General features: G+C 37.8%; 1 protein-coding gene across 2 annotated transcripts in view; it reads right to left on the reverse strand.

Annotated features, from left to right (window-relative positions):
* Positions 1 to 26445, reverse strand: part of CRIM1 (cysteine rich transmembrane BMP regulator 1) — a 191824-nt gene that overhangs the window by 89951 nt on the left and 75428 nt on the right. For both annotated transcript variants that reach the window (XM_082049838.1, XM_082049839.1), the window contains exons 3-4: positions 11319 to 11561; positions 5281 to 5401 (exon numbers count right to left, since the gene is read on the reverse strand). In XM_082049838.1, the coding sequence (XP_081905964.1) occupies positions 5281 to 5401; positions 11319 to 11561 (364 nt within the window). The remainder of the gene's footprint in view (positions 1 to 5280; positions 5402 to 11318; positions 11562 to 26445) is intronic.

Raw genomic sequence — 26445 nt, forward strand, 5'->3', positions numbered from 1 at the left:
TCTGATTCAAAGAGTCTTCATTTGCTCACCCCTTCAGCCCAAGCGTTTCGGGCTCCCATCTTGCAAGATTTTATCTGTAAAAAGCTCTTCTTCATTTTTCTGACATATGAAATAGTCATTGTGACTCGTATTCCTGTTTCATTTAGATTTATTAAGCAGTTCACTGCTCTTAAAGCTTCTGTCTCTGTAACTTGATTTCTGCTTCCCTTATGCCTTAATTTTTTTCCACTCCTCCCCCCACCACAACAAACTCAAAACCTCTTTTTCAAAGCTAAGAGTCAGACAGAAAACAAAGTACTAGAGATTTTGATGGATAAGCATATAAATTATTTCTGAACTTTTTCTAGAAAGTCTAGAACATATTCAGGCTTAGGGCATAAACTTTTTAAAAAAAGTATGTTAAGCAAACTTATTCTTCAGATTTAGTGAACATACTTCTAGATGCTTTGCTCCTCTCAGAAGGATGTTATTATATATCAGCATATATATGAGCAAGATGTTCAAGCCAGCACGTGCACGCTGCAAGAGTTCATCTCAGGAGGCAAAGGACAATTACATTGACTCATTGGGACTGTTTCACTTTCAAAATCTGGGGGAGGATGGGTGTGGGAAATATACTTCTTCAATGTTAAGTAGTTTGGAGAAGAGGATACGTGTCCATTTGATAAAGCAAACCCTGTGAGGCAATATTAATTTTTAATTTTTGTTAGCCAGAATGCAGTACAAGGAAAAGGACTGGTGACTACAGAAGACAGAAATTGAGAAGGAAGGCGCACTGTGATGGCTGGATTTTTAAGGCAAGCTTAGTATATTCAAAAGACAAAAATCAAGTTTCATAAAACTGTCTCTGTCAAAGCAACATCGGTTGCTTTTAGCTATATTTACATCCTTTAATCCTCAATTCAATCCTCTAACAGTTTTCCTGCTGTTTTTCTCAGAACTGATATCAAGCTAAACAGACTTCAATTTCTCACTTTTGTTGTTTTTAATATTGGCACAGACTAACATCTTTTTAGTTCTCTAGAGTTGTTTTGGTTTATCTGGTTTTATTAAAAAACTGACCAAAAATAGCCAGAGATGGGGGGTAGAGGTGGATTGGGGGGGGAAATCTCCAAGATAAAAGAGCACTGAATGAATCTTGAAGTTACCAGATGTATAACAGGCAACTGCAGGGAGAATGGAACCTGGCACAAAGGAAAAGACTATACTTAGATTATAGAATAGAAAAAGGCACAGAAGCAGTGGGATAATATTAGAGCAAGAATCGGAGACCTAGTAAAGAATAAATTTCCAAATAATTCTAATAAAGAGAGCAGTCAGAAAGAAAAAAAAATAGTCCAAAAGTATTTCGGTGCAAAGTTTTCCAAACATGCCATTTACTCCACTGTACATAATCCGATGAAAAATGTATACAACCATGCGAGCAATAAAGATAAAAAAGCACTAATCACTGCTGTTACATTCCATTCTTCATAGGCAAAAAAAATTTAAAATATTTGATAAAGATTTTCACACTTACAACTAAATTCTCAAAGGAATCTGAAAAATGGAAGAAAATTTATTCACAGAAGAAAAATTTGAAGCATCTGAAGATACTGGATTCTGTACCCTTCATATTAATTGTCTCTTAATTTAACTTTGTAACAGATGACAAACTTACATTAACAAAACTGTGATAACATGTTCTCTGTAAGAGCTCTAATACATTTTTATTCTGGAAGCTCCTTGGAGAAGAGAGCACCTTTACCAAGATAAGAGAGAGACATATATCATTTAGCTTTCCTAACATAACAGCTGGAAATCCAAGGTGTCTCAGGACAGTCTGAGACTGGTATTTTTATATCAATGCTGAATCAGCAGGCTGTTCTGGTTGCATCACTGCATTAGAAATCAGTGCGAAACTAGATGGAACCTCTGAAAGCAGGCAGAAGAACTTAAAGTATCAGATGTTTGTTTACTATTACCACTTTTCCTCAGCATTGCTAGAGGAGTTTTCAATATTCAAGAGCTCACTCATAACAAAAAAAAAGAAAGAAAGCCAACTTAACACCAGACCTAAGGATATGTTTTCCTAGCATCTTATACACAAGAAACCAGCCAAGAACAAGATGTGAGACAGAACTGAAATCTGCTCCTGCTGTCTGTGAAGTTGTCGGCTACTTAGCTCAGTCAGTGACACTGCCATCCAGCCTCAGTCACGACACTCTCCTAGATGCCTCTCTGGTTCTGCTGGTGTTAAACCTTGATTTTAGTGGCAGTAAATGAAACAATTAACTGTATAATAATTTCTTGGAAAAGTCCACAATTGTAACAAAAATAGTTTCATGAAGTCTAAAGTCTATGACATCATGAAACACCATCTCTCTGCTTTTAATAAATTATTTTCAAATATATATTAAAACATACACTGCCACTTCTTTTGAACTTAATTTTAATGATTAGGAAAATATATGACATGGATTTAGGCGATTCTAAACCGAATCACAGTCAATGCAATGTTAATATTTCACCATGAGTTTAGTAAGAAATTCCAAAAACTTAGTTTCCCTTTCTACTCTCACTCTTTTCAGAGATATACTTCTCTTCCCTCTAACCGTAATACAAACTTTCTTTTCTGATTATCTTCATGTCTGTGTTCCACTATTCCTTCCTTCACATGATATCTTTACCTACAGCACCTGAATGATGACCATGGCACTGTCCTCCTTAAGAAGCACAGCAGTATATTAAAATGTAAATAATTAAATACATTTCTAGCAGGCACACAACAAGTAGCTCTACAATCTTACTGCTGCCAGATTCAGCTTTTCTTCTTTTCTCACCTACTTTATTAAAAAATGCATTATTGCTTTGGTTGAATTAAGGCAATCCAAAAATCCAGCAACCCACATAGTAACTATATACCGCAACACAGACTGAGCCACAAAATTAAAAATTAATGGCGGGGTAAAAGACACCTATAATTATTTCAGCCTGTCTGCAGACTCAGACTGGGTTATGCTAATTATGTGTTTTGGTTTTTTTTTTTTCCAGTTTTACACATCAAGGAGGACAGAGATTAACACAAAAACCCCTCAGATCTGATCGTAAGACTCCAGGAGGCAAGAACTCAACTATCCCAGTTCTGATCCCTTGCTAAACTCTGATCCCAGTAGCACAGAGCAACCTGATTTCAGAGAGGCTTCGGTGAAATTGACAATTACCTAATCATTCACACACTTTAAGCCTGCTTGTACCATTGGGGTCTTTGTGTGCAGGATATGAGAATACTGTTTTTGTCACTTAAGTACCATGCACATGTACAAATAAGCTTCAGACATTTCAGTACAGTTAACACACAGCAAAACAACTGGTTATATTTTTAAACATTATCAAAGAAAGAAAAAGATTCTTTCAAGGCTATGTGTGCTCTAGGTGTTTTATTTAAGATCTGTTCCCATGTGTGTGCTAGAAATAGAAAATATTTCTAACTGGTCATTTTTCTGAAGTAAAAGAAGTTTTATTTTCTTGATACTCTTTGTTCCCGGATAGAAGGAACACTGAAGTTATCATCTACAAAGAATAAAGTGGATATTATTTATTCCCTCCATGCAAGCAACAGAAAAATCAAACCACAACTTACGTTAGACTGCAGAAAAACAGTACACAATTTTACTTCTGGGAAAGAAAAAATAATTTGGCCTATACGTCACTTTTTAATCCCGCAAGTTGAAACAAATTTGGAAGTAAAAATCTACCATTAATCTAAGTTTTCAATTGTGTTAAGCTTTCCAAGTGTTAATCTAAACTAGAAACTCATGAAATTTTAATCTGAGATTGCTTCTTTACTTTATAATATATCTTTCCAAATTCATTCCTTAGTAGTATCCTGTTCTATTTGTCTTGAACATGCGGAACTGTACTGGCAGCAAAGCCAGTACAATGACTAGTTAAAATCTACAGATTACTATGCCATCCCAGCTAGCCCGGTCAGCTCTCAACTAATATGAAATATTCGTAATTCCTAGGAAGGTTAATGAGAGTATGTTAAAGAATAAAGACAAGATACTTAGAAACCATACCATGTTCTGGTCCAAAATTTAGGGAAAAATAACAAAAAGAACAAAAAAAACCCAAACACCCCAAACCAAATAAAAACAACAAAAAACCCCAACAAACTCTCAATGAAAGAACATTTGTAGCATTCACTGAATAAGAATAATAAGCATTTTTTAAGTAGCAGACTACTATGTGTATTCTACAATTACAAATAAAATGTGTCAAGTTTAGAAATATATTTTCAAATTTTAATAGACAGGATTACTGCACTGTATTAAATTCTTCGTGTCTGTTTTCCTGCCTTACTTTTATTTCTTTTAATAGATACATTTTTTTAACTCTCCATGCAATAAGAGTTCCTCATATTTAATGGAAACAACAGTTTCAAAGAAGTCACCATATTAAATGTGTACCCAAAGGGCACCCAACAGGGAAGATCCCTGTTTCATTACCCAACATTTGCCATCTTCTGCTTCCTGAATTCTTTGCAAGTTTATCACTCCTTTACAATCTCACAAGGGGTTGAGAATATGACAAAGTTGTATGGTGCGTAAAATGTTTTCATTAATGGTACTTTTTGTGTGAATTCATATTTATTATGCATATTGCTGAATCAGGTTTTGGGAAGTCTGCTGTAAAAAAAGAAGCTGAAACAGTAGTGCGGAATTTTGTAACAAAATCATCTCCAAATGGTCTTATTTTTCTGAATTGCAATAAAGTATACCTACTTGGGTAACAACAGAAGTAAAACAGAAGCAAGTACTTGAAGCTTCTGTTTCCCTACAGTTTCAGATAGCCACCATCTTTCAGCTTCTTATAGCGGTCTTCCACACACCCAAAATAACATTTTCTCTTTAACCAGGTGAGACTTCCTCTGGCATATTTTTTTAATCACCATCATTTAATTCCTTACCGTCAAAGACCCTCAAAAGTTTTATTAAAATAATTTACTTTTATAAAACTAATTGAATACATTGAAAAAAACCCACATCAATCTAAAAGCACAACCCTCTCAAATAATTTTAGCAAAAATCAGCTTCATGCCTTTGCAACAAGAATTTTCTTCTGCTTCAAAACAATTTCTTGGAATTTCTAACAGTCTGATAGACCTTTAACCTACTTCGTATATCTTTTATTCTGTATTAACATTCATTGCCATAGGAGTATGCATTATTATTTTGTGTTTATAGTACTTGAATTGTAGAGAACAAGTTAACAATACTCAGCTATCAAGACACCAACCTTGTGGGCAGGGTACAGCAGCCATCAGCCGTCAGCCTGACTTGGGTTTCATAGCTATCCAGGGGGCAAACAACTTGTTGAACAGGAGGACATTCGACTGTGCTGCAATCCACACTGAACACTAAGAAGGAAGGGGAGAAGAAAACTCCTTTTACTCACATTTTAGAAGCTTTTAGCAAAATACTTCATCATAAGCAACCAGCTATGCATCGGTCTGTTAATTTAAGTCAGAAGAATTGCCTAATGAATGGATACTTGTTAGGTAACACTACAAAAAGACTTTCATTGTATTTAAGATTCACTTTTAAAAATTATTGACTCGGGAAGCAACTGAACTAACACTAGTTAATAAAAAAAATACTATAAAAGTTAGACAGGAAACCTTAAACAATCATTACGGCTGTGAATAATATTAGTTACTACAAACATGCTAGGTTACTGAGAATATATTTTTCTCATGGCTTTTAAAAGTTAACAATTCATTTCTTATTTTTTTTTTCCTGATTAAAGTCTCTTTAAAAAGTAAAATACCTGGGTTACAGAAAATAATAAAAAAAAATAATACATTAAAGATTTATGCCTGCACATGTGATTTACATTTTTAAGAATCAGTCCATTCTGTTGCATAGTTTAGGTATTTATATGTGGTGAAAAAGAAATGCAATTTACCGATCTGCATTAACACAATGAAAAATTCCATATAACTAGTAAGACTGATTGACGCCTCTTAGAAAGAAACAAATGCTTAAATATGCCAAAGGAAAAAGAAAAAAAAAAAAAACAAACAGGCTGAATATACATTTAATCCTATGAGTCATAGTCAGGAAAGCTGAAAAACATCTTTATCTTATCTGGTCCTAAATCTCCCATGTTAACAAACAATACCAGCTTAGGCATTACCTATTTGCTATTCCTTATCATAATTATACTAAGAAAGTACAGAATAAACATGGTTCCTTCTTTAAAGAGATAAGCTACCTACTGTGACTGAGTAGGCAGGATGAACAGAATGTTATCAAACGGAAATTACACAGTATGATATCCCTGATTACATCAGTATTGCCACTATTGCAGATGGCTTCTGCGGTGCTAAAGCCGCCTGGCAATGCTACACCGCACTTCGTGCAAGAGCCAAGACGTTTCCCAGCCCCATTTTCTGTCATCCAGTCCCACATTTTTCAGGCTTGATACTCAGAGGTACACAGCAATAATAATTAAATCGGTCATAATGAGACACCAGTCTCAGCATTACACTTATTTAGTATATGGTAAGTATTTAAATGAAAGTGCAAGTTCAATGAAACCAGCTTGCAGCTCATCAAGGTTAAGACCAGTAGATTTATCCTCAAGACCATTAGCTTTCAAAGTACATGGGTATCCTCTGTACAAGTGATATTCAGAATATGCCTTTTTCCCAATTGTTTGGGACATGGGTTTATCGGCTAAATCAGAGCAACCTGAAAATTCAAGAAGTTCTCAAGGAGAAATTCACAAATTTAATTCAAGTCCATTTGGTGGAGCAATGCAGAAAGTTAGTAAATTTAAATGGAAAGATTGCAGTTTCTCATCTTGACAATGGCAATTATCAAATTAACTTTCGTATCTCTGAGTAAATACACAAACATACCTATTTGCCTTTAAGACAGGAACACTTAATTTTATGGTATTTCACTTCAAAAAACCCTAGAGATATGTTCCATTTCATTAACAAATAACATTTGAAACAGCTCTCCTGTAAGAAATACACATCGAGTTTCGCCATTATCACAACAGATATTGAGAATCATGAGCTCGTCAGTATGGCTCAATGTGACCAATACAATTTGCACAATTCTGTTGAGCTAAGGAACTATCAATTTCAAGTCCTCTCAACATCAGCTTCTAACAAAGCATCCAATAAAACACCACATGTACTATTTCTGTAAACAGAGAATGATATATGTTGGGTTTTTTTTATTCTGTTTCTCTCAGCTACGTATAAAAAGTTGATTTTGCTGACCCCTGTCCATAGTGCAAAACTGTAAAAATTCCAGACCTGATTTTCAACACTGAAGCTGTACCAGGGTGGAGCACAAGCTACTTCTCTGTGCATCGTTATACACTACTTACTACATTTTGCTGCTGATCTCAGACTTCCCACCAAGCCCTGACTGCACAGAATTCCCCAAAGAAATAAGCCAAACAACAACAGTCTCTTTACAGTTGTGTTTAAACCAAGGTTTTGAACCAGATTAAAAAAAAAAAAGTAAACACAAAACCAAAAACAAAACAACCACCTCAATTTCATTAAGAGCAGTTTTCAGGCCATGCAGGGATGCTGGAGAGGGTGAATAAAAGCTCTGCCAGGAAGGCTGCTAGAAGAAGACAACTCAGCAGTCTTTTCAACAGAGGTTCTCTCTAGCATGACAGACATTTCCTAATTCTTACCGAAGGATGTCAGAAACTATGAGATGACACTCCCCACCTCACCATATACAACAAAACCAGAAATTATCAAAAAAGGTGAGATGCTTGGTGGAGCAACAGACAGGAACATTTAGGACAAATTAATATAGAGGTTAATAGACTGCTATGACTATGCTACTAAGTTTCTTCACTGTTCATTTTAATGGAATGCCAATGCCTTTAATCATTGTATTCCTAAAGTAAAAGAGGTAGAAGAGAAAGTGGATCTCAAAGGTTTTATTTTTATTCTAGCATTTAGGGCTAAGGAAACACTTCCTATTTTCCTTTTAGTAACTCAGTTGCCAATCACAGTATTTGAGCATATGCAATTCTCAGGAGAAGACTCCAAACTCAAATGTCACTGTAAACTGGAGAGCAGTGACATCTTATTTAGGGAACAGAAATAAACACAATTTATGCTTTAATTGCACAAACACTTGATATTGGAATAAGGCAGGACTGCTATCATAGGAAGCAGTCCTCCCAGATTGTGCCAATTCGTTTTCACCAGAAAGCCCTTACTGGTGCAAAACCTATATGAAGCTGGTTAAGCAGACACAGAGGTGCAAGAAGAACACTCTGGTAGCATCACTCACAGGATTAAAGCTTTTAGGTCTCTGGCAAAGTATGGAAAACAGTTTTCTCTGTTTGACATGTAAAATCCAAAGACATGCTGACATTATTCAGTGCAACTAGTGACATCCGACCCATATGAAACAGCATGAACACTTATCTACCAAGCCTTATACTGTTCCTTTTTCATTTTTTTTTTCAGCAACATGACATTAAAAAACAGAGAAAACATGAAACAGAGCACATCTAGTTCAGTTCGCTCCAACACTTCTTTCCTACAGTTCTTCAAGATACCAAGTCACACTCTGAAGAGACAAGGTTTACTACCAGACTTGCCATGGGCTAAATATTCCTGCCATGTAAAAAGCATTATCTGACTTTACTCTCTGACCACTATTTCAATACATCCACAGAGATAATTCACACAGGGTTCATACATACATGAAACCAGTTATATTCTACTATATATACAGTAGTACATGTTTATACACTTAGAGAATAAATGGCATAAAGAAGTGCAAGAGAGATAGGCTGGACTAGGTTACCTCCAAAGTCATCTAGTTTTCCAATCTAAATTATTCTGTAAGCCTATGAATATATAATCCTAATAAAACAAGATATTCCACTGCCTATTCTTAAAGAAATTTCTTTAAAACCACAGACAGTGGTGAACATGACAGAACAGCTTAGATGGGAAAAAAAGCAAGGTTCATGCTGACTTGCAAATTTAAAAATAAAATCCCTAAACTTTCTACAAAAAAAAAACATTAAAAAGAAATAGCATTATTTGCTTAGTCTATAATATTTTTGATACAGAGTACCAATTATGTTGTCTATACAAGTACAGTTTATACTCTATGAAAACAAGGTTCACCTGAAAACTGAAAAAAGTTCAGAATTGCAAAGAATTGCCATTAAAAAAAGGCCCTCTGTGGTAAGTAATTTGGAGTCTGTTAAGATCTGTGAACATTCACCTGCTCCTTTCCCTGTCTTTCAGTCTTGAGTTGGCTTGTGATCTTCCTACCATGTCAAACAGCAAATGAAAGAAACATCTAGATCAAAGGTTCTAAAAGACAACTTGGACAGCACTGAAGCCTAACTTGGCAAAAATCAGGCTATGTAGTGACTAATAGCTCCATATTAATACCATTCACTTTTCTTCCCCTGAAGCCGAGGCACTGCAACAAGTAGGGGCCCCCCTTATTCTGCAGTTTGTGCTTTAGTCATTACATCTTTCATCACCTATCACTGTGGAGATGCACAAAAGCACCCACCTCCACTCCTCAGCTGCTTAGCCACTGCCTAAGAAACATAACCTTCATCTCCCAAGGCAGGTGAGAACTGTCTGCTTTCCCTTGGCCTCTCAATTTCTAACCCCCATTGCAAAGCCCTCCACTTCCCCTGAATTCCATTAGTCTCCTTCCAATCTTTCCAAAGCTTCTGCTCTTCTACCTTCCTAACATGCATCTTCATTCTTCTATTCCCATGTACCTTCACCTCTTAACTCCCTACAACAACAAACTACTTCAGAAAACAATATACACATAGTTACATAAATCCATTAATGCAATAATCATCACATATTCAATTTGAAGATTCTGTAACATTTACAAGCCGAAAACAACCTTCAACAAGTAACCTACAACATGAAGTTTGGACTGAGTTATTTGCAGACTACAAGATGGGAATGCAAATAACAGGCAGGAGGGCAAGATCAGAGCTAACATTTATTTTGGCAAATAATGAAGTAGTCTGAAGTCAGCATGAAAAAAAAATCAGTAAAGGATACATGAAGTATATATAGGAAGAATTAAAATGTACAAATATAGTGGTTCAGTAGCAGTAGCTACAGAAAGATCTTGGGATCACAACATTTCACAAATTAAATATAACTCTTGCAAAAGAGTCAGCTCTTATTTAGAATTTTGTATGAAAAACAGAAAGTAGTTATTCTACAGTATTTAGTGCTGATGAAGACCCACCCAAAATAGTAGTCTGGTTTTGGATACTGCATTTTAAAGATGCGAGTAAACTTGAGAAAACTTACAAAGGGGCAACATAATAAGGAAGGAGTCCAAGGAAACTACACTATGAGAAATTACAGTTAGTTCTAAATGAAAGAAGACTAAGGTTGACAAAATGTTCCAGAGCAAAAATTATTATAAGGACTTGTTCACCAGCTACTCAAGACAGAGAACAAAAAAGTTTGCTTAAATTTTCACACAGGCAGATTTGCATTGGGTATTAGGAAAAACATGGAGAAGCACAAGAAGATACAAAGACTGTACAGTCTTCTGTGGAGGATTTGAGAAAACATTAAACAAGCACAGGAAAGGCAGAGCTTAAGCACACTCGAACTGTTTGCATACAGGATTTTGGATTATACTATTTTATATGCCTGCTTTCATCCTTCTATTTCTATTATTCATCTTTACCAAAGCCTAGCTCAAAAAAAAGAGTGAATTACATCTTTCATTTCACTGAAGTAATAAATCACAAGAAAATGTTATTCGTATTCTCATGAAATGGCAAATGGGTAAATACTGAAAATGTTGTAAAGCCTTTCACTATGCTCCTCCATAATCCTTTTGCCCTCCAGTTTAAGGGTCAACACTTGGTAATCTAGAGAAATCTTAAGACAGGAACCTTAATTCCCTGTTCATGAACAATATACTCCCACTATGAAAACCCTTTGCATAACCTAATTAGTAGATAAAGTACGTGCCTTTCACTAGTAGCATCTACAGAAATGCAATATTCTCACTAGGCTACTTTTCCTTCATTGCTAAGATTAAATAATGTCTGAAGAAAAAAAGAAAGTAAAATTTATCGTCATGTTTCTTCTTTTTTTTTTTTTTTAATACTGTTGCCCATATATAAACATTTTAAGTTTGAAGAAGAATCAGAAGAATTTAGAGGCTATATAGGCTTTATTAGATGCAAATATATTGATTATTGTGTGTATCAGACAGTTAGAAAATCTTGAAAAACAAGAAAAAAAAAATAGTGTCCACTTTTACCTGGTTTACATTCATAGAGATCACAGCATTCCCCTGGCTTTCCTGATGCCTTAGAAACCAATATATTCAAATAGCCAGGCTGGCAAACCTTCCTCAAGCAGCCTGCAGGATTACACACGCAGCGGCTCGGGAGGGGGCAGCATTCACCGGGAGGAGCATAGCCTTCAATCAGGATGGAATCTTCTGGACAGCGAGGAGAAAATTGGACTTCACAGCGGGCCTTGGAGCAATCAGGTTTCTCTTCTGAAAGGGAGAGAAAAAAATCAGCATGCCATAAATGTCAGTAAAGCACTGTATTGAAGCTATAAAGATGAGCTCAGATAAAGTTCCCTTTCTTCTCCCTCCCCCCAAAACAATAAAAAGGAAACTGCTGCTGCTGAACTGAGTAGCGAACATTATGGTATTTGCTTCAAAAAATTTTGGTATTTGCAAGATGGCAGGTGTGTTATGAAATGTTTTACAAAAATTCTAATTTGTGCAGTGTGCATGACTACTGAACCCATACAGCTGCAAGAAACAGCTGTGAAGCTACACATCTGGCCATGACATTAAGAAACAACTTGTTATATCATGCACAGCCCTGATGTTCACACACCTACACCTTCAGTTTCCTAAGACTTTCCATTATAAGCAGCTGATTTTAACAGATTGATTTATTAAACTTGAATGACCTGAATTGACACTTCACATACTCAAAAAGCTGGTTAAAAGTTCAACAGCTAATGTAATAGGAGAGTCCATACATAAGCAGGAGAGGATTTTTCCTATGCATGCTCCCAATATTCACATTAAAAGTGTTGTTCTTACATACTTCAGTGACTTGAACAGTAGAAGAGAAGAGGTTTGACTAGCACTGGCTACTGGCACCAGAGGTTTGAGGCACTAAATACAGGCACATAGCAACAATAAAAGGAGTATTGAGGAGCAAGGTCAACAAGTTGGTGGGAACAATGACAAGCTGGACAAACATTGAGTTAAGACAAAGAGAGAATGAAGACATAGAAGAAGGGGGTTTTTTTTGGACAACTAGGTAAATTTCCCCCCAAACTTGGAAAAGAAGTCAAGATTTCCATTCTTGATAAAAAAACAAATATTAATTCTGGCAAAAATGTTGTGCCATGCCCTCCAATGACTAAGCCACACTGGGAAAAATCAGAACACTCCTGTGACTGATTTAGTACATAATGCAAACAGTGAGAAACTTGCTTGTACCCAAGAGCATCTCACTTTGCCCAATATACCTGAGCGCTGTTTAAAACCAGATGGATTCAAGACACTCAGAAGAGCAACATCTTTAGGTCAGTGGGACATGGTGATTTAAGTGTTTGGAGGTGACACAGGAAGCCTTCCCAGGCCTGACCAGAAAAAACCCCACATCAATAGAAAACCAAGACCTTAATTTAGAAAGAGTTTCTACCAGTCCTTGGTTATCTGCAAGTTTCTAAACTAGATAGTTCTCCTACAAATGTCACTAATAACCCTATAAAACTGACTACTTTGCTTCTTGTCATTGAAGTTAGATGCAGAATAATAGAAACAAGTAAAAACAACACTAACTTCATTAATCTGATGTTTAAGCTACTGCCATTTAAAAAAAATAAATCTCTAGTGATAATTTCAATGATTGAATAAGACATATCAAATATAAGCAACTCTGATTTAAAAAAAAATCAATAATATCTTGTGCATGATTTTGGTAACTCCCTGGTTTTGGAGCTAAAGTTAGTGGATATTGTGTTTGCTTTTTTTAAACTAAAAGCAACACAGCAAATGCGAAATTCTGCTTCTGAACATATAATGAATATCAATAACAGCATTTTTTTTTCCCGAGGATCATTTTTACACTTAATTTTAGTATATTCTTCAGAATTCTATGTCATACTGAAAAATCAAAGCAGTATTGCTTGTCCACATGGTTGATTTGCTAACTGTGCTTCAGTTTCATTAAACTTAAGAGGGATATAATGCCTAGATACATAAGCACTTAGAAAAATATTAATCTAGGTCTTAGCATCAGTAATTTCAATAGGAAATCATGAATATAAACATTTGCCTCAATTTTAGTTGGCAAATATAGCAGAACAGAATAAAAAGAAAATGACAAGTATTTCCTTCTTGTACAAGTACTTTACACATTTTTTAATAACAAGCAACTGAGACTACTAACTAAATTGCGATACTAGATAGTGTCATAACTCTTTTCTTACACTTAAAACCTTACTATTTCCATCTATCTTAAAATAGCCTAGGGTAGATATGTACTCTGCATATAACTTTAAATAATATTTGTAAGAACAATTTTTTTTCAAACTGATGTTAGGTTATCTGCTTTATTAAACACATTGTTCAGACTGAACATTACTGGTTACAGCGGTTCACTGCAGAAGGTTGTATAAATAATAGATAACTCACTAGCATCAGTGTATTATTGATATTCTTTAGCTTATGGATATAAAAGGCTCAACACTTTAGCTTTCAAAAAACTTTTAATTTTCCACTGTATGTTTTTCAGTTGTACACACAAAAGTGATAAAACACTCATGCAGCAGCAGCCCCTGAAGTTCGTGCTCATAATAGACCCTTAAATTCAGTGTTCATTACTTGATCTGCCCTAGCATTATGGATCCAGCAATTTTTTAAATTTCTATAACTAACAGGTGATCTCATCCTCATGCAGCTTCTCTTTTGAACAGACTTTGTATTGCACATATTTTAAAAACTTTACCTACTATTTTTATTTGACTGCATATACATACATACATATATCTATACCAAGATAAGTGTCTGTATTTGACCAACTTAAGCCAGCTTTCAGAAATGCAAGGTTTGTCAGAAGTACATGCCAAACTATTGGGATTCAGACTATTCAGGATTCTAGGTATACTTATTTCGAATACGAATGCAAAGCCTGCTGTTGGAGTTGACAACATCACCTAGTAATAATGTGAAGAAAATAAGGATGTATCGCTATCAGCATGTAAGAAGCATTGCAAGCACTAGGAGAGAGAAATTTTTAAATAGAGAACCATGACAAGTATTTTTGTACTAAATGTTCACTTACTGTTTCATAGTTACTATCTTTGATAGTCTTTTCCACATTACAGTATTGTGCTCAATGTAATTAACTGTAACACAATATGACTCTGCTGTTAAATAAACCAGCATTGCTTGCAGAGGAAGTGGTTTAAACACAATCACCATATTGCGAAGACATGTTTGTGCATTGCATAGTGCCAGAAGATACTTAGAAATCAAACTTAAGTTCTTTTTAATTCAGTATCATTATCACTTTCATACTTCATAGTCTTGAAAAATAAACAAACACAAAGCCCCCCCTACTACTGGTGTAAATATTGTGCTTCCAAATCACAGAATGTTAGGGATTGGAAGGGACCTCGAAAGATCATCTAGTCCAATCCCCCTGCCAGAGCAGGAACACCTAGATGAGGTTACACAGGAATGTGTCCAGGCAGGTTTTGAATGTCTCCAGAGAAGGAGACTCCACAACCCCCCTGGGCAGCCTGTTCCAGTGTTCTGTCACCCTCACTGAGAAGAAGTTTCTTCTCAAATTTAAGTGGAACCTCCTGTGTACCAGTTTGTATCCATTGTGCCTTGTCCTATCATTGGCTGTCACTGAGAAGAGCCTGGCTCCATCCTTATGACACTCACCCTTTACATATTTATAAACATTAATGAGGTCACCCCTCAGTCTCCTCTCCAAGCTAAAGAGACCCAGCTCCCTCAGCCTTTCCTCATAAGGGAGGTGCTCCACTACCTTAATCATCTTTGTTGCCCTGTGCTGGACTCTCTCCAGCCACTTCCCTGTCCTTCTTGAACTGAGGGGCCCAGAACTGGACACAATATTCCAGGTATGGTCTCACCAGGGCAGAGTAGAGGGGAAGGAGAATCTCTCTCGACCTACTAACCACCTCCCTTCTAATACACCCCAGGATGCCATTGGCCTTCCTGGCCACAAGGGCACAGTGCTGGCTCATGGTCATCCTGCTGCCCACCAGGACCCCCAGGTCCCATTCCCCTATGCTGCTCTCTAATAGGTCATTCCCCACCTTATACTGGAACGTGGGGTTGTTCCTACCCAGATGCAAGACTCTACACTTGCCCTTGTTATATTTCATTAAATTTTCCCCCTGCCCAACTCTCCAGCCTGTCCAGGTCTCGCTGGATGGCAGCACAGCCTTCTGGCATGTCAGCCACTCCTCCCAGCTTGGTGTCATCAGCAAACTTGCTGATAGTACACTCTATTCCCTCATCCAAGTTATTGATGAATATATTGAATAGTCCCAGTACTGACCCTTGAGGGACTCTACTAGATACAGGCCTCCAACTAGACTCCGCCCCATTGACCACGACTCTGCCTTCTTTCCTTCAGCCAGTTCACAGTTCACCTCACTACCCGATCGTCCAGACCACACTTCGTCACTTTAGTAGCAAGGATGCTGTGGGAGACTGTCAAATGCTTTACTTAAGTCAAGGTAGACCACATCCACCACTCTGCCATCATCTACCCACCTTATAAAAAGCTATAAGGTTGGTTAAGCACAACTTCCCCTTGGGGAAGCCATGTTGACTGCCCCAATGACCCTCTTATCCTTGATATGCCTTGAGATGGCACCAAAGATAAGTTGTCCACCCCCTTTCCAGGGATGGAGGTGAGGCTGACCAGCCTATAGTTACCTGGGTCCTCCTTCTTGCCTTTTTTGAAGACTGGAGTGACATTTGCTTTCCTCCAGTCCTTGGGCACCTCTCCTGTTTCCCACAACTTAGCAAAGACGATGGAGAGTGGCCTAGCAATGCCCTCAGCCAGCTCTCTCACACCCGCAGGTGCATCCCATCTGGACCCATGGATTTATGGATGTCCAGGTTGCTTAACTGCTCCCTAACCCAGTCCTCATCAACCAAGGCAGACTCCTCCACTGTCCTGCCTTCCTCTGGGGCCTCAGGGGTATGGAGCACCTCAGGACAACCTCTGGCAAAGTAGACAGAGACAAAGAAGGAATTCAGTAACTCTGCCTTCTCTGTATTTTCTGTCACCAGGGCACCCACCTCGTTCATCAGTGGGCCTACATTGCCTCTGGTGTTTTATCTGCCATGTATTTGATGAAGCTCTTTCTGTTGTCCTTGACTCCTCCTGCAAGGTTCAATTCTAAGGAGATCTTAGCTTTCCTAGTTGCTTCCTACATCCTCTGACAACAGCCTTATATTCTTGCCAAGTGGCCAGTCCTTCCTTCCACGATCTGTAAACTCTTCTCTTCCACTTGAGCTTACCCAACAGTTCCCTGTTTAACCACGCAGGTCTCCTGTCTCTCTTCCTTGACTTCCTATGTGTCGGGATGCTCCGATCTTGAGCTTGGTAGAAGCAGACCCTGAATGCTAACCAACTATCTTGGGCCCCTTTACCTTCAAGTACCCTTGCCCACAGGATTTCCACTAGCAATTGTTTGAAAAGGCCAAAGGTGGCCCTGCTGAAGTTCAGGGTTGTGATTCTTCTTGGTATTCTGTTCCTGCCTCATAAGATCCTCAACTCCACCATCTCATGGTCACTGCAGCCAAGGCAGCCCTCAACCTTTAACGCTTCAACCAGACCCTCCTTGCTAGTGAGGATGAGATCCAGCAGTGCACCTCTCCTAGTCAGCTCCTCCAACATTTGCATCAGGAAGTTATCATCAATGTACTGGAGGAACCTCCTAGACTGTGGCTGGCTGGCTGAATGGTCCTTCCAGCAAACACCAGGGAAATTAAAATCCCCCACAATAACAAGAGCCTGTAACTGTGAGGCTGCTCTCAGCTGCCTGTAGAAGGCCTCATCAACTTCCTCACCCAGATCTGGTGGCCTGAAATAGACACCCACAACAGTACCACCCCTGCCAGCCTGCCCCTTAATTCTCACCCACAGACTCTCAACTCACTCCTCATCTGTGCCTGGACAGTACTCAGTACCTTGTAGTTGCTCTCTCACAGAAAGAGCAACTCCACCACCTCGCCTGGCTGGCCTGTCATTCCTGAGAAGGACATAGCCATCCATGACCACATTCCAGTCATGTGTGCTGTCCCACCAAGTCTCTGTAATTGCCACCGGATCATAATCTCCTGACCGAATACATGTTTCCAACTCCTCCTGCTTATTCCCCATGCTGTGCGCATTGGTGTACAGGCATTTTAGGGAGCAAGCTGAGCACACCAATTTCACTCTAGCGGTATGGGAGGCCTCCTGGTCTTCATCAACTCTAGAGTGCTGCCCCGCTGCTGCAAGCCTGGCTACAATCCCATACCCCTTCAAATCTAGTTTAAAGCTCTCCAAACGAGCCCTGCTAATTCCTGTCCCAGCATCCTTTTGCCCCTGTGAGATAAACCTTTCCCATGTATCACTGTCTGAACTGGTGTCTTATAAAACCAGCTGTTATCAAAGAATCCAAAGCCCTGTCTGTAGCACCAGTCTTGTAGCCAATCATTTATGGACTGAATTCTTCTATTCCATCCCACATTGTCACCTGAAAATGGAAGGAGGGAAGAGAAAATCACTTGTGCCCCAGACTCTTTCACCAACTGTCCCAAGCCCTTGAAATCTTTCTTCATTCCCCTCAGACTACAGGATGCAGCTTCTTCCCCACCTGTCTGGAAGATCAGCAGTGGGTAGTAGTCTGTTGGGTGCACCAGGTTGGGGAGCGTCCTGGTGATGTCCCTGATCTGGGCTTCAGGTAGACTACATACTTCCCTGTGACGAGGGTCAACTCTGCATATTGGGCCCTCTGTCGCTCTTGGAAGGGAATCACCTACTACAATAACCCTTCCTTCTTTCTTATCGGAGGCAGTCTTGATGTGTGGAGTCAACTGCCTCTTCCTATGTGACCTTGTAGGCGGGCCTTGCACCACATCCTCACCTACCTCTTCAAGGTTCAGGACCTCAAACCTATTAGAGAGGGGCACCTGGGGAAGCAAAGCAGGTAGGGAGGGGGGTTGCCTGCGACAGCAAACTGGAACTGGCTTCTAACCCTCCTCATCTTTTTGGTCCCCTACCTCTGCCTGACAGCGACAGGGCTGGGGCTGTCTTGGGTCTCCCTCCTCTGTCCGACAGGGTGGGGAGTATCTCCCTAGGGCCTTTCTGACTGGCACTACAGGGAGTTACTCCACCAGTCAGTATCCTTCTCACACTCCCTGATGGTCCTCAGTCTCTCAACCTCCTTCTTAAGTTTCATCACCACGCTGAGGAGATCTTGCACCTGCTCACACCTCACACAGGTGGAGTGCTGGCCTCCCTTCCCCGGCAGCAGCAGGCTCTGGCACTCCCTGCAGCCAGAGACCTGAACAGCCATGGCTCAGGGCAGGCCCTCTGTCTAGGCCGCCACAGTCTTTTTGTGACAAGCTCTCTGTCTGGAGGAGACCATGGTCAGCAGCAGTCTGGGACACTGGCAATAGTTGAGTTGGTCTAACAAGCAAGGAGTGACAATCTCTGCACCTTGCTGCATGAGCTACCAATGCGCTGCTGCAGCACAGTGTGGGTGGCACTCACTCGCTTCACAAGCTGGTTCCCCTCCCAGCGCCTGGTGGGCAGCAACGTGTTGCTGCCCTCTTGGAAGCTTTTTAAAGGTGAGGGTCAGAGGTGTGATCACTGTCACCGTGGTAACGCCCACGCCACGTCAGCCGCACTCTCAAACTATATACATGATAAAAATATTCCCTTCCCAGTAGACAAATGCAACTGAGCAACAGGAAAGTCAACGATATTGACCCAGGCTCGATCAGCCAACAGACAACAATCCTTCAGCTTCCCTAACTCCAGCCCACAGCAGAGTCAAGGGCAGGTAAAGAAACTTCCTGCAGGTTGAGTCACGATTTGGTTCTTGATTTAGACATGACTTTTCTTTGTGGAAAGGAGTAAGTGGCTCACACCATACGTGATTGGCAGTATTTAAAGCATTTTCTGATAGAGACCCTACTTCATACTTCTGAAAATAATCTTTATTGAAAACACAAAAATCCAGCAGCTCCCAGTGTAGTATTACTATATTTTAGTTGAAACTTTGGTCAGATATCCCCACACTTGTGTAACTGCATCCTGAACCCAGCACTCACTGCAATATCAGAAGGCAGGAGTTCTGTTTTACTTCAGTAAAAGCTGATGAGGGCTCCTCATTTTGATACCAAGCTGGAATAAAAGACATTACTTTCAAGCAACCACCAAGAAAAGTTTCAAGGTTTTTCTTCTTGTTATCTCAGCAAAGGGCAAGCATGTCCATGTTCTCTGTTTATGAGAGTTTGTATATGAGACATATTTCTACATCTTCTTGTACTAAACTTGTTTGCCTTTTCATTATTTGATCGAAAAAGGCATCAAAACTGAATTTCTTCTCATTTAATTCCATTATATACAGCTGTTTTCAAACAAGAGGAATTGTTTAATACCTATTTTTTGTTTCATTACAAACACTTCCAGCTGTTACAAAAGGAACATATAAGAAAGCATGTCAGAGCAAAATGACTAAAAATACAACAACAGGCTATCTCAAAAAGACAGAAAGGAAGAGCAATGGCAAGCTGCATTCCACAGAAAACAACCATGAAATCACTCACCACCGATATTTTTGCTACTTTACCCCTTTTATATGCCAAACAGGGACTATTTCAAAGCAGCTTCTAAATAGATGAAGGTAAATTCACAACCATAACCTACTGCTTCTCTGCCAAATACACACACACACACACACACACACACACTATGAAACACTGACCTGTCTCCCAGATGTTGTTTTAAGCTATTATTAAACAAATCTGGATCTTCCTAACCAACATGTTAAAATTCTTAATTTTGATAAGAAATTGAATATAAATTATTACTATATGTGCCCAGAAACAGCATTTCATTTTGCAAAGCAGCGTATCAAACCTAAAAATTAGATTTGAGGAAAAGAGGAACTATCTATGTGACTTACTACAAAATATATTAGCACAGCAACTACATCAGATGCTTACTCATGAATAAAGAAGGATTTTAACACACAGATTACATGGCAAGAAGATACATGTGTTGCATTCTTTTAACCCATAATGTACGTTCCCTCACAAGAACAATTTCATACAACCTGAACTGTACGTAGGAAGCCAGTAAAACTATTTGTTAAAGCAGATGTCTGGTTTTATAATTAAGAGTTTGTAATGATGACACTTACTGTGCTAATTAAATTTATTGCAAAAAGACATCGTTCTATCTCTACCCTTGAAGCATCTGATAGGTCTCATTTAATAAGTTGATCCTTTCAGCAAGGCAAGAAATTGCTTATACAACTCATCAATTAATTTATCAAGTGAAGAGTTGTATACACATTTGCTATTTGATTTTCACAGAATCAGACAGCTAATGGAAAAAGCATATAACAGTTAATCACATTTCAGTCTCTACTTTAAAAAAAAAAAAAAAAAGAAAGAACCATTAACAAGGAGAACAATTACTTGTCAAGGACGCATCCATCAAACTTTTAATTTATTAAGTCTGAACAGATAAGCTACAACCCACTAAGAAAAACTTAGTTGGCTGCAAACGTTGCCTTTATGTTCAAAAAAGCAGCATTTCAAACGACTACACACAGAATAGAAACTATCAGTTGATTTGCTGATGAGGTTTCTCTTTGGAACACATTCTCTCTATAGCCTTTCATCAAACACTGCCAAAGCTGGAAGTGCTCTGCTATCTCTGACATCTCGCCAGCCTGAGCCAAAAATGAATCTCTATATAGATAAAGGAAGAGTCTGGATCAATCAAGCTTTTACAAACTATCTACATTGAGTCAGTCAGTCTTCTCAAGAAAGTCAGAAATGTATCCAGAAAGATAACATTTTTAATAAATTGAAAACAATCCAAACAGGAAAACTGACATTTTGAATTCTAAACACAACTCCTATCCTTGGAAACGAACTTCATATCCACTCTAAAAGGCAGCTTTATAGATAATTTAATATAAAATTATTCAGTTTACCAGTGACAGCGCTGTTTCTAGGTATAAATTCCTACTGGTACCAGATTTGCATAGATCTGCATTTCAAGACAAACTTTCTGTAGGTCTGAAGGATCAAGCTTACTTGCTGTCACTTTGCAATTAACCTGCAAAAAGAACCTGCCATTACTAAACACATGACAGAAGACATGCTTCAATTACCAAGAATAACCAAACGACCTAAGCTACAATGTATAACTGAACAGTAATAACTGAAAAAGTTACAATGTGCTCGGTGCTTTAATATTTAGACAGGGATCATCCTTTTAAAAAGCTAAGATGTCTCAAAAACATTTCTCATTTTCATCTCAGAAGCTCATAGGAAAGTTGTAGCATCTCAGAAGTCAAGGCACAACAAAATGAAAACTGATCTTCCACTAAAACCACAGTACATTTGGTATAAATTGCATGAGGAAGAAGAGAGTGATCTTCAAAGGACAGAATAAAAAAAAGAAGAAATCAATAAGTGGATTTTTTTTTTGTCATTAACATTAGAAAGAGACTGTCATAAAACAACAGCCGTAAAGCTAGAACTTTCACAGTGTTGCTCTGTATAAAAAGCTACTACATATTTTTAAAATTATGCTTCCTAGGTTCTTATGAAGTTGTTTTGGGAAAGTGGAGTTATAATGGCAAGTTACTAAAGCCTTTATGTTACAACCAACACTTTGTCAGTGATGAGGTAACTTCTTCACCTTCCTGAAAGGTTTATATAATACTTGCCCAAACTTGCCACTAGCAAGAGCTAATTTTAATTAAGACAGTCACTGAATATAGGAAGTCAAGATCTCAGGGGGTTTTTGTTTGTTTTGTTTAAGTGAAGCAGTTGTAATAAAACCCAACCAAACATACAGACACACCACCATCTTGGCTAGTACCAAAGTAGTATAGAAATAAAAATGGTTCCTAAAGAAGATGTAAAAACTACTTTCACCTTTGTATCAAATTCTTTTCCCTCATTATGTTTGCACGCTCTGCTTTGACACGCAGAGAAAGTATATGCCAAGTTTATTTAATGAGAAAAGCAGAACAGTTAAAATATTGGTTAGCACAGTGAAAGGATCTTGAGGTATAACCTAGTATGGGAGAAACTGAGACAAAAAGCCCCGATGGGGGCGGAACAGTCCTCTCCTCATTTCTCAAATGAAATGAAACAGATCTGTGCTGTTCTGGAAATCTTATCACAGAGGGATTTTTATCATTTTTTTCAAAATTTCATATGACCAGAGATGCTTTTCCTTAGTCACCATAGAAACGGGGACAGAATATTTTCATCCAAGGAGAAGGCTGAGAAAAGTATCGAAGACTCGGGTCCAAACACTTCCACTGAGATACTTAAACTGTTCTACTGCTCCTTTAAAAACAAGTTTTTTTAACCTGTACACATATGTATATACATAGAGAGAGAATAAAACTTATTTTGTCTGTTAGGTCCCTAAGAAGAATTCAGAATAAGAAACATTTTCAAGTAGCTAGCTTCATATTTCATTTTTCAGAGCAGTTCAAAACCGAATATGGTTCGGAAAGATGAACATTTTGTATGACTAAGTAAAATGATGCACCACGGTCAGCATACATGCTCTGATGATGTGTTGATCAGCTTTGCATTTTTTTTTTTTTTTTTCATTGTAAACTGGTTTTGGGAAATCTAAAACTGTTACCACTGTTACCGTACAGTGTTACAGTTGTCATTGAAACACATTGCAAACAATAGGCATACTGTACTGTTATACAGTGGCAGGAAGGAAATATTAAAAGGATTAGGGATAAACAAGAAAAATGATTACCCAGCTGAAGCAGTCAGACAGACAGGGATCGATATTGGAATGCAAAATACCCAAAAGGATTTTCAAGAATCAAAAGAACAGTTATAGTAGATTAAAAAATGAGATTACCTTACACGTAAAAAATGCACAGTACTGTATACGGATGAACTGCTACAAATAAAAAAGGAACTACAGCCTGACCTTTTACCTAAAACTGAACTTTATTTAAAATCCATCCTGCTTTTTAAATGACTTTTGCTTTGCTTTCCAGCCTTCTGACAGTCTGGATTTGATGTACTACAAAGTGGAGCAATCTATCTCACCCATACGGTAGCCTAATCTTCTTGTAATATAACAGCAACAGCCTCGGCCTACAACTAACCTGGGTTAAAAGAGTTACACACAAAAAGACAGTCACAGAGAAATTTTACTAAATACGCACTTGTCAATATACATCTTTGCAACATGGTATTTGCCAAAGATTTTTTCATTTCAGGGCCAAATAACCATGACCACGGGTTATGTCACTCAAGACAGCCAAAGCCAAGAAAGATAAGAGACCCATTTGGATAGCAAAGCTATTAGGACCTTATAATTCCACTTCCTGAACTTCCTTCTTTTCCTATATTGAAAATATTAAAAAGAAAGGTGGTGACTCAAAAGCAAACACACCCAGAATTGCAATTAAGCCTTAACACTCAAGCTGTTGTCCACCAAATAAAGGGTTTTAACAGAATCAGTGAGGATTTATCAGACAGACACCCCACATCTAAATGCACATGCAAGTTCTATGAAAACAGTATTGTTTGTGGCAATAGTTGCATTTAGGTCCAAATCTCCCAGCACAAAGCATTTCTCCATTAGGATTAGAAATGGTCCTGTCTGGAAAACTCAAAGGTAGTTTTCCTGTTCCTTATTTCATTTAAAATCTGCTTTCAGTTGATATGTATTAACCTTTTTTAATATAAGTTAACAGCTTGACACCAACAAGTTAATCCAAATCTATAAGAGATGACATTAGCTTTCTAACAGAACCGTACATGCAGACAAAGACACGAGCCCAGCCCGCTGCACAGCAGACAGGTAGAGATGTGCCATCCCAGGGACAATATCCATCGCCACTAGTAACTGCACTGCTTTCAATAGCAATAAAGCACCTTTAAGCTTCAATATCAAAAATCCTTCAGAAGTTAGATGGAGAGATGAACACATAGGTACCTGTACTCAGCTTCACAGCTTGGTTGCCTCCATTGTAAAAAAAAAAAAAAAAAAAATCAATATTCTCATGACTAGAATAACATTGTACATTGTGATTTCTTTATATAAGAGAATCTCTTATTCTGGACGAATGATACTACTCCTACTTTTGGTCAGTTTTTATATTGGCAAATGAACTGAAGTCTCCAAAGCAAGAAAGAGCATGTAAACAGTAATGAGGCGGTCTCAACTACAGAGTCAAGACTTCGAAGAACTCAAAAGTAGTTTGGAAGTAAACCAAAAATGAAGATACAAAATTCAGAACCAGTATAAACTGCATACACTTCAATGACTTACAAAAATGTATACCAGTAGTAAATTTACCTACGCCAGAAAGTATTCTTTATTGCGATGATATAAGCTGGTGCAAACCAAAGATAATGCTGAATGTGTACCAAAATGATGATAAAGAACACATATTTGGAACAATTCTGCTTAAAACAGCTTAAGAAACATATAAACTAGCTGATATTGGGAACAACAATCACAAATATTTACAGAAGTACTGCAACACACACCTTGATGTGATAGGGAGAAAGGGATTTGAATTTGAGCACATAACTTACACCCTGCAAAGGACAAAAACTTCCAGAGGCAGTTCTGAACCTCAGGAGCACACAACTGCGTGCTGTACCAAGTAACACCAAGCAGTATTCTCAAATCACTGCTTTCTAATCAAACCCTGAAAACACAACAAGAACCCAGAAAACACTTGCATTTGCAACAAATGCAAACTACAATCAGAATAAATACATGGTTTTACAAAGAAGTGAGAATTCACATATGTAAGAACTTAGCAACCAAGATAAAACTCAAAAAAGCAAAAGTAGCAATTAGTTTTCTAGATTAAAAAAGGAACTGAGGTGTAAAAATTAACTTACAACTGAGGGTTTTGATATTCAAAGGAACACAACTTTTTGTTCTTACTGAAAATGAATCAACTCTTGTCTGCTTTTCAGTATTTTGCTTTAAGTTGATGAAAATATACTTAAGATATGTGCTTTTTCTAGTTCTTTGATCTCTGCTAATATAAAAAAACCCAACCAAACAAAAAAGAACACACAAAACAACCCAAATCAAACAACAATCTACTCCCCTCCCCCCAACAACAAACCAAAAAGCCAAACTCACACACAATAAAATGAGGACTGAAATGCCTTAAGATACTTCTGGCAAGTAAACTCCATCATGCAAACTGTTTCCTAGCTATTCTGTTCAAAGGACCTTTGTATGTTTGTCAGCAGCTTAGCCACATATTAATTAATTCTTTCACAAAACCACTCAAGATGCATAACATAAAAAAAGTCAACTCTGTTCAATATTTCATTCTCTTCTTCTCTTTACTAACCTAAGGTACCATAGTTATCAGAAAGTACAGAGAGAGGAGCTGTTTCTTTCTTTTAGGCAAACAGATCTTCCTGAATTGTTAGTTTTTTCCATTGTTTTCTTCTTTTTTTAAAATTTTTTTCCTAAACATGAATATTTCTATTCAATTTCTCTCTCTTGAACGGCTTTTAATACCAACTGCTATTAACTATTACTTTGCAATTCATCAACTACCAAACCTGCATCAACTGACTAAAGAAAATGTCTATGCATTACTTAGCACAACAGAAAGAGAGGTCTAGCTATCATAAGGAAATACGACTGCAGAGCAAAAGAGGCCATTATAATTTTGCGCTAAATGTATACTGACACAGTGAATTCTTATGTAAAAATTCTTGGTGCCTTGCAGTGAAGAGATTCTACAATATTTTTACTACATTTCCAATTATGAGAAAAATTTTAAACATGGAAGAATTTACTAAACAGTTCAGTCCTCCAGAAAAAGTAGATCTGTGTTTTTACAAGATTTATTTTTGCAGAAAAATAACACTTAACATAACTCTAAGAGCATTTCACTGAATATAGAGATGATGGGTATTCCACATAAAACATCATTTCTCCAAAGACAAAGTCTTCTAATAAACTGCCACATCTGATACTTCAGATGCAAGAGGCACAAATTAGCAGTGTATCAAAAGACTCAGTTGTAAAAGAAGTTAGAGGACTCTGTTCTTTGGTTCTTATACGGGAGGCAATTTCTCACATTGCATG

This window comes from Streptopelia decaocto (genome assembly GCF_964273445.1).
Source record: "Streptopelia decaocto genome assembly, chromosome: 3".
Lineage (NCBI taxonomy): Eukaryota > Metazoa > Chordata > Aves > Columbiformes > Columbidae > Streptopelia > Streptopelia decaocto.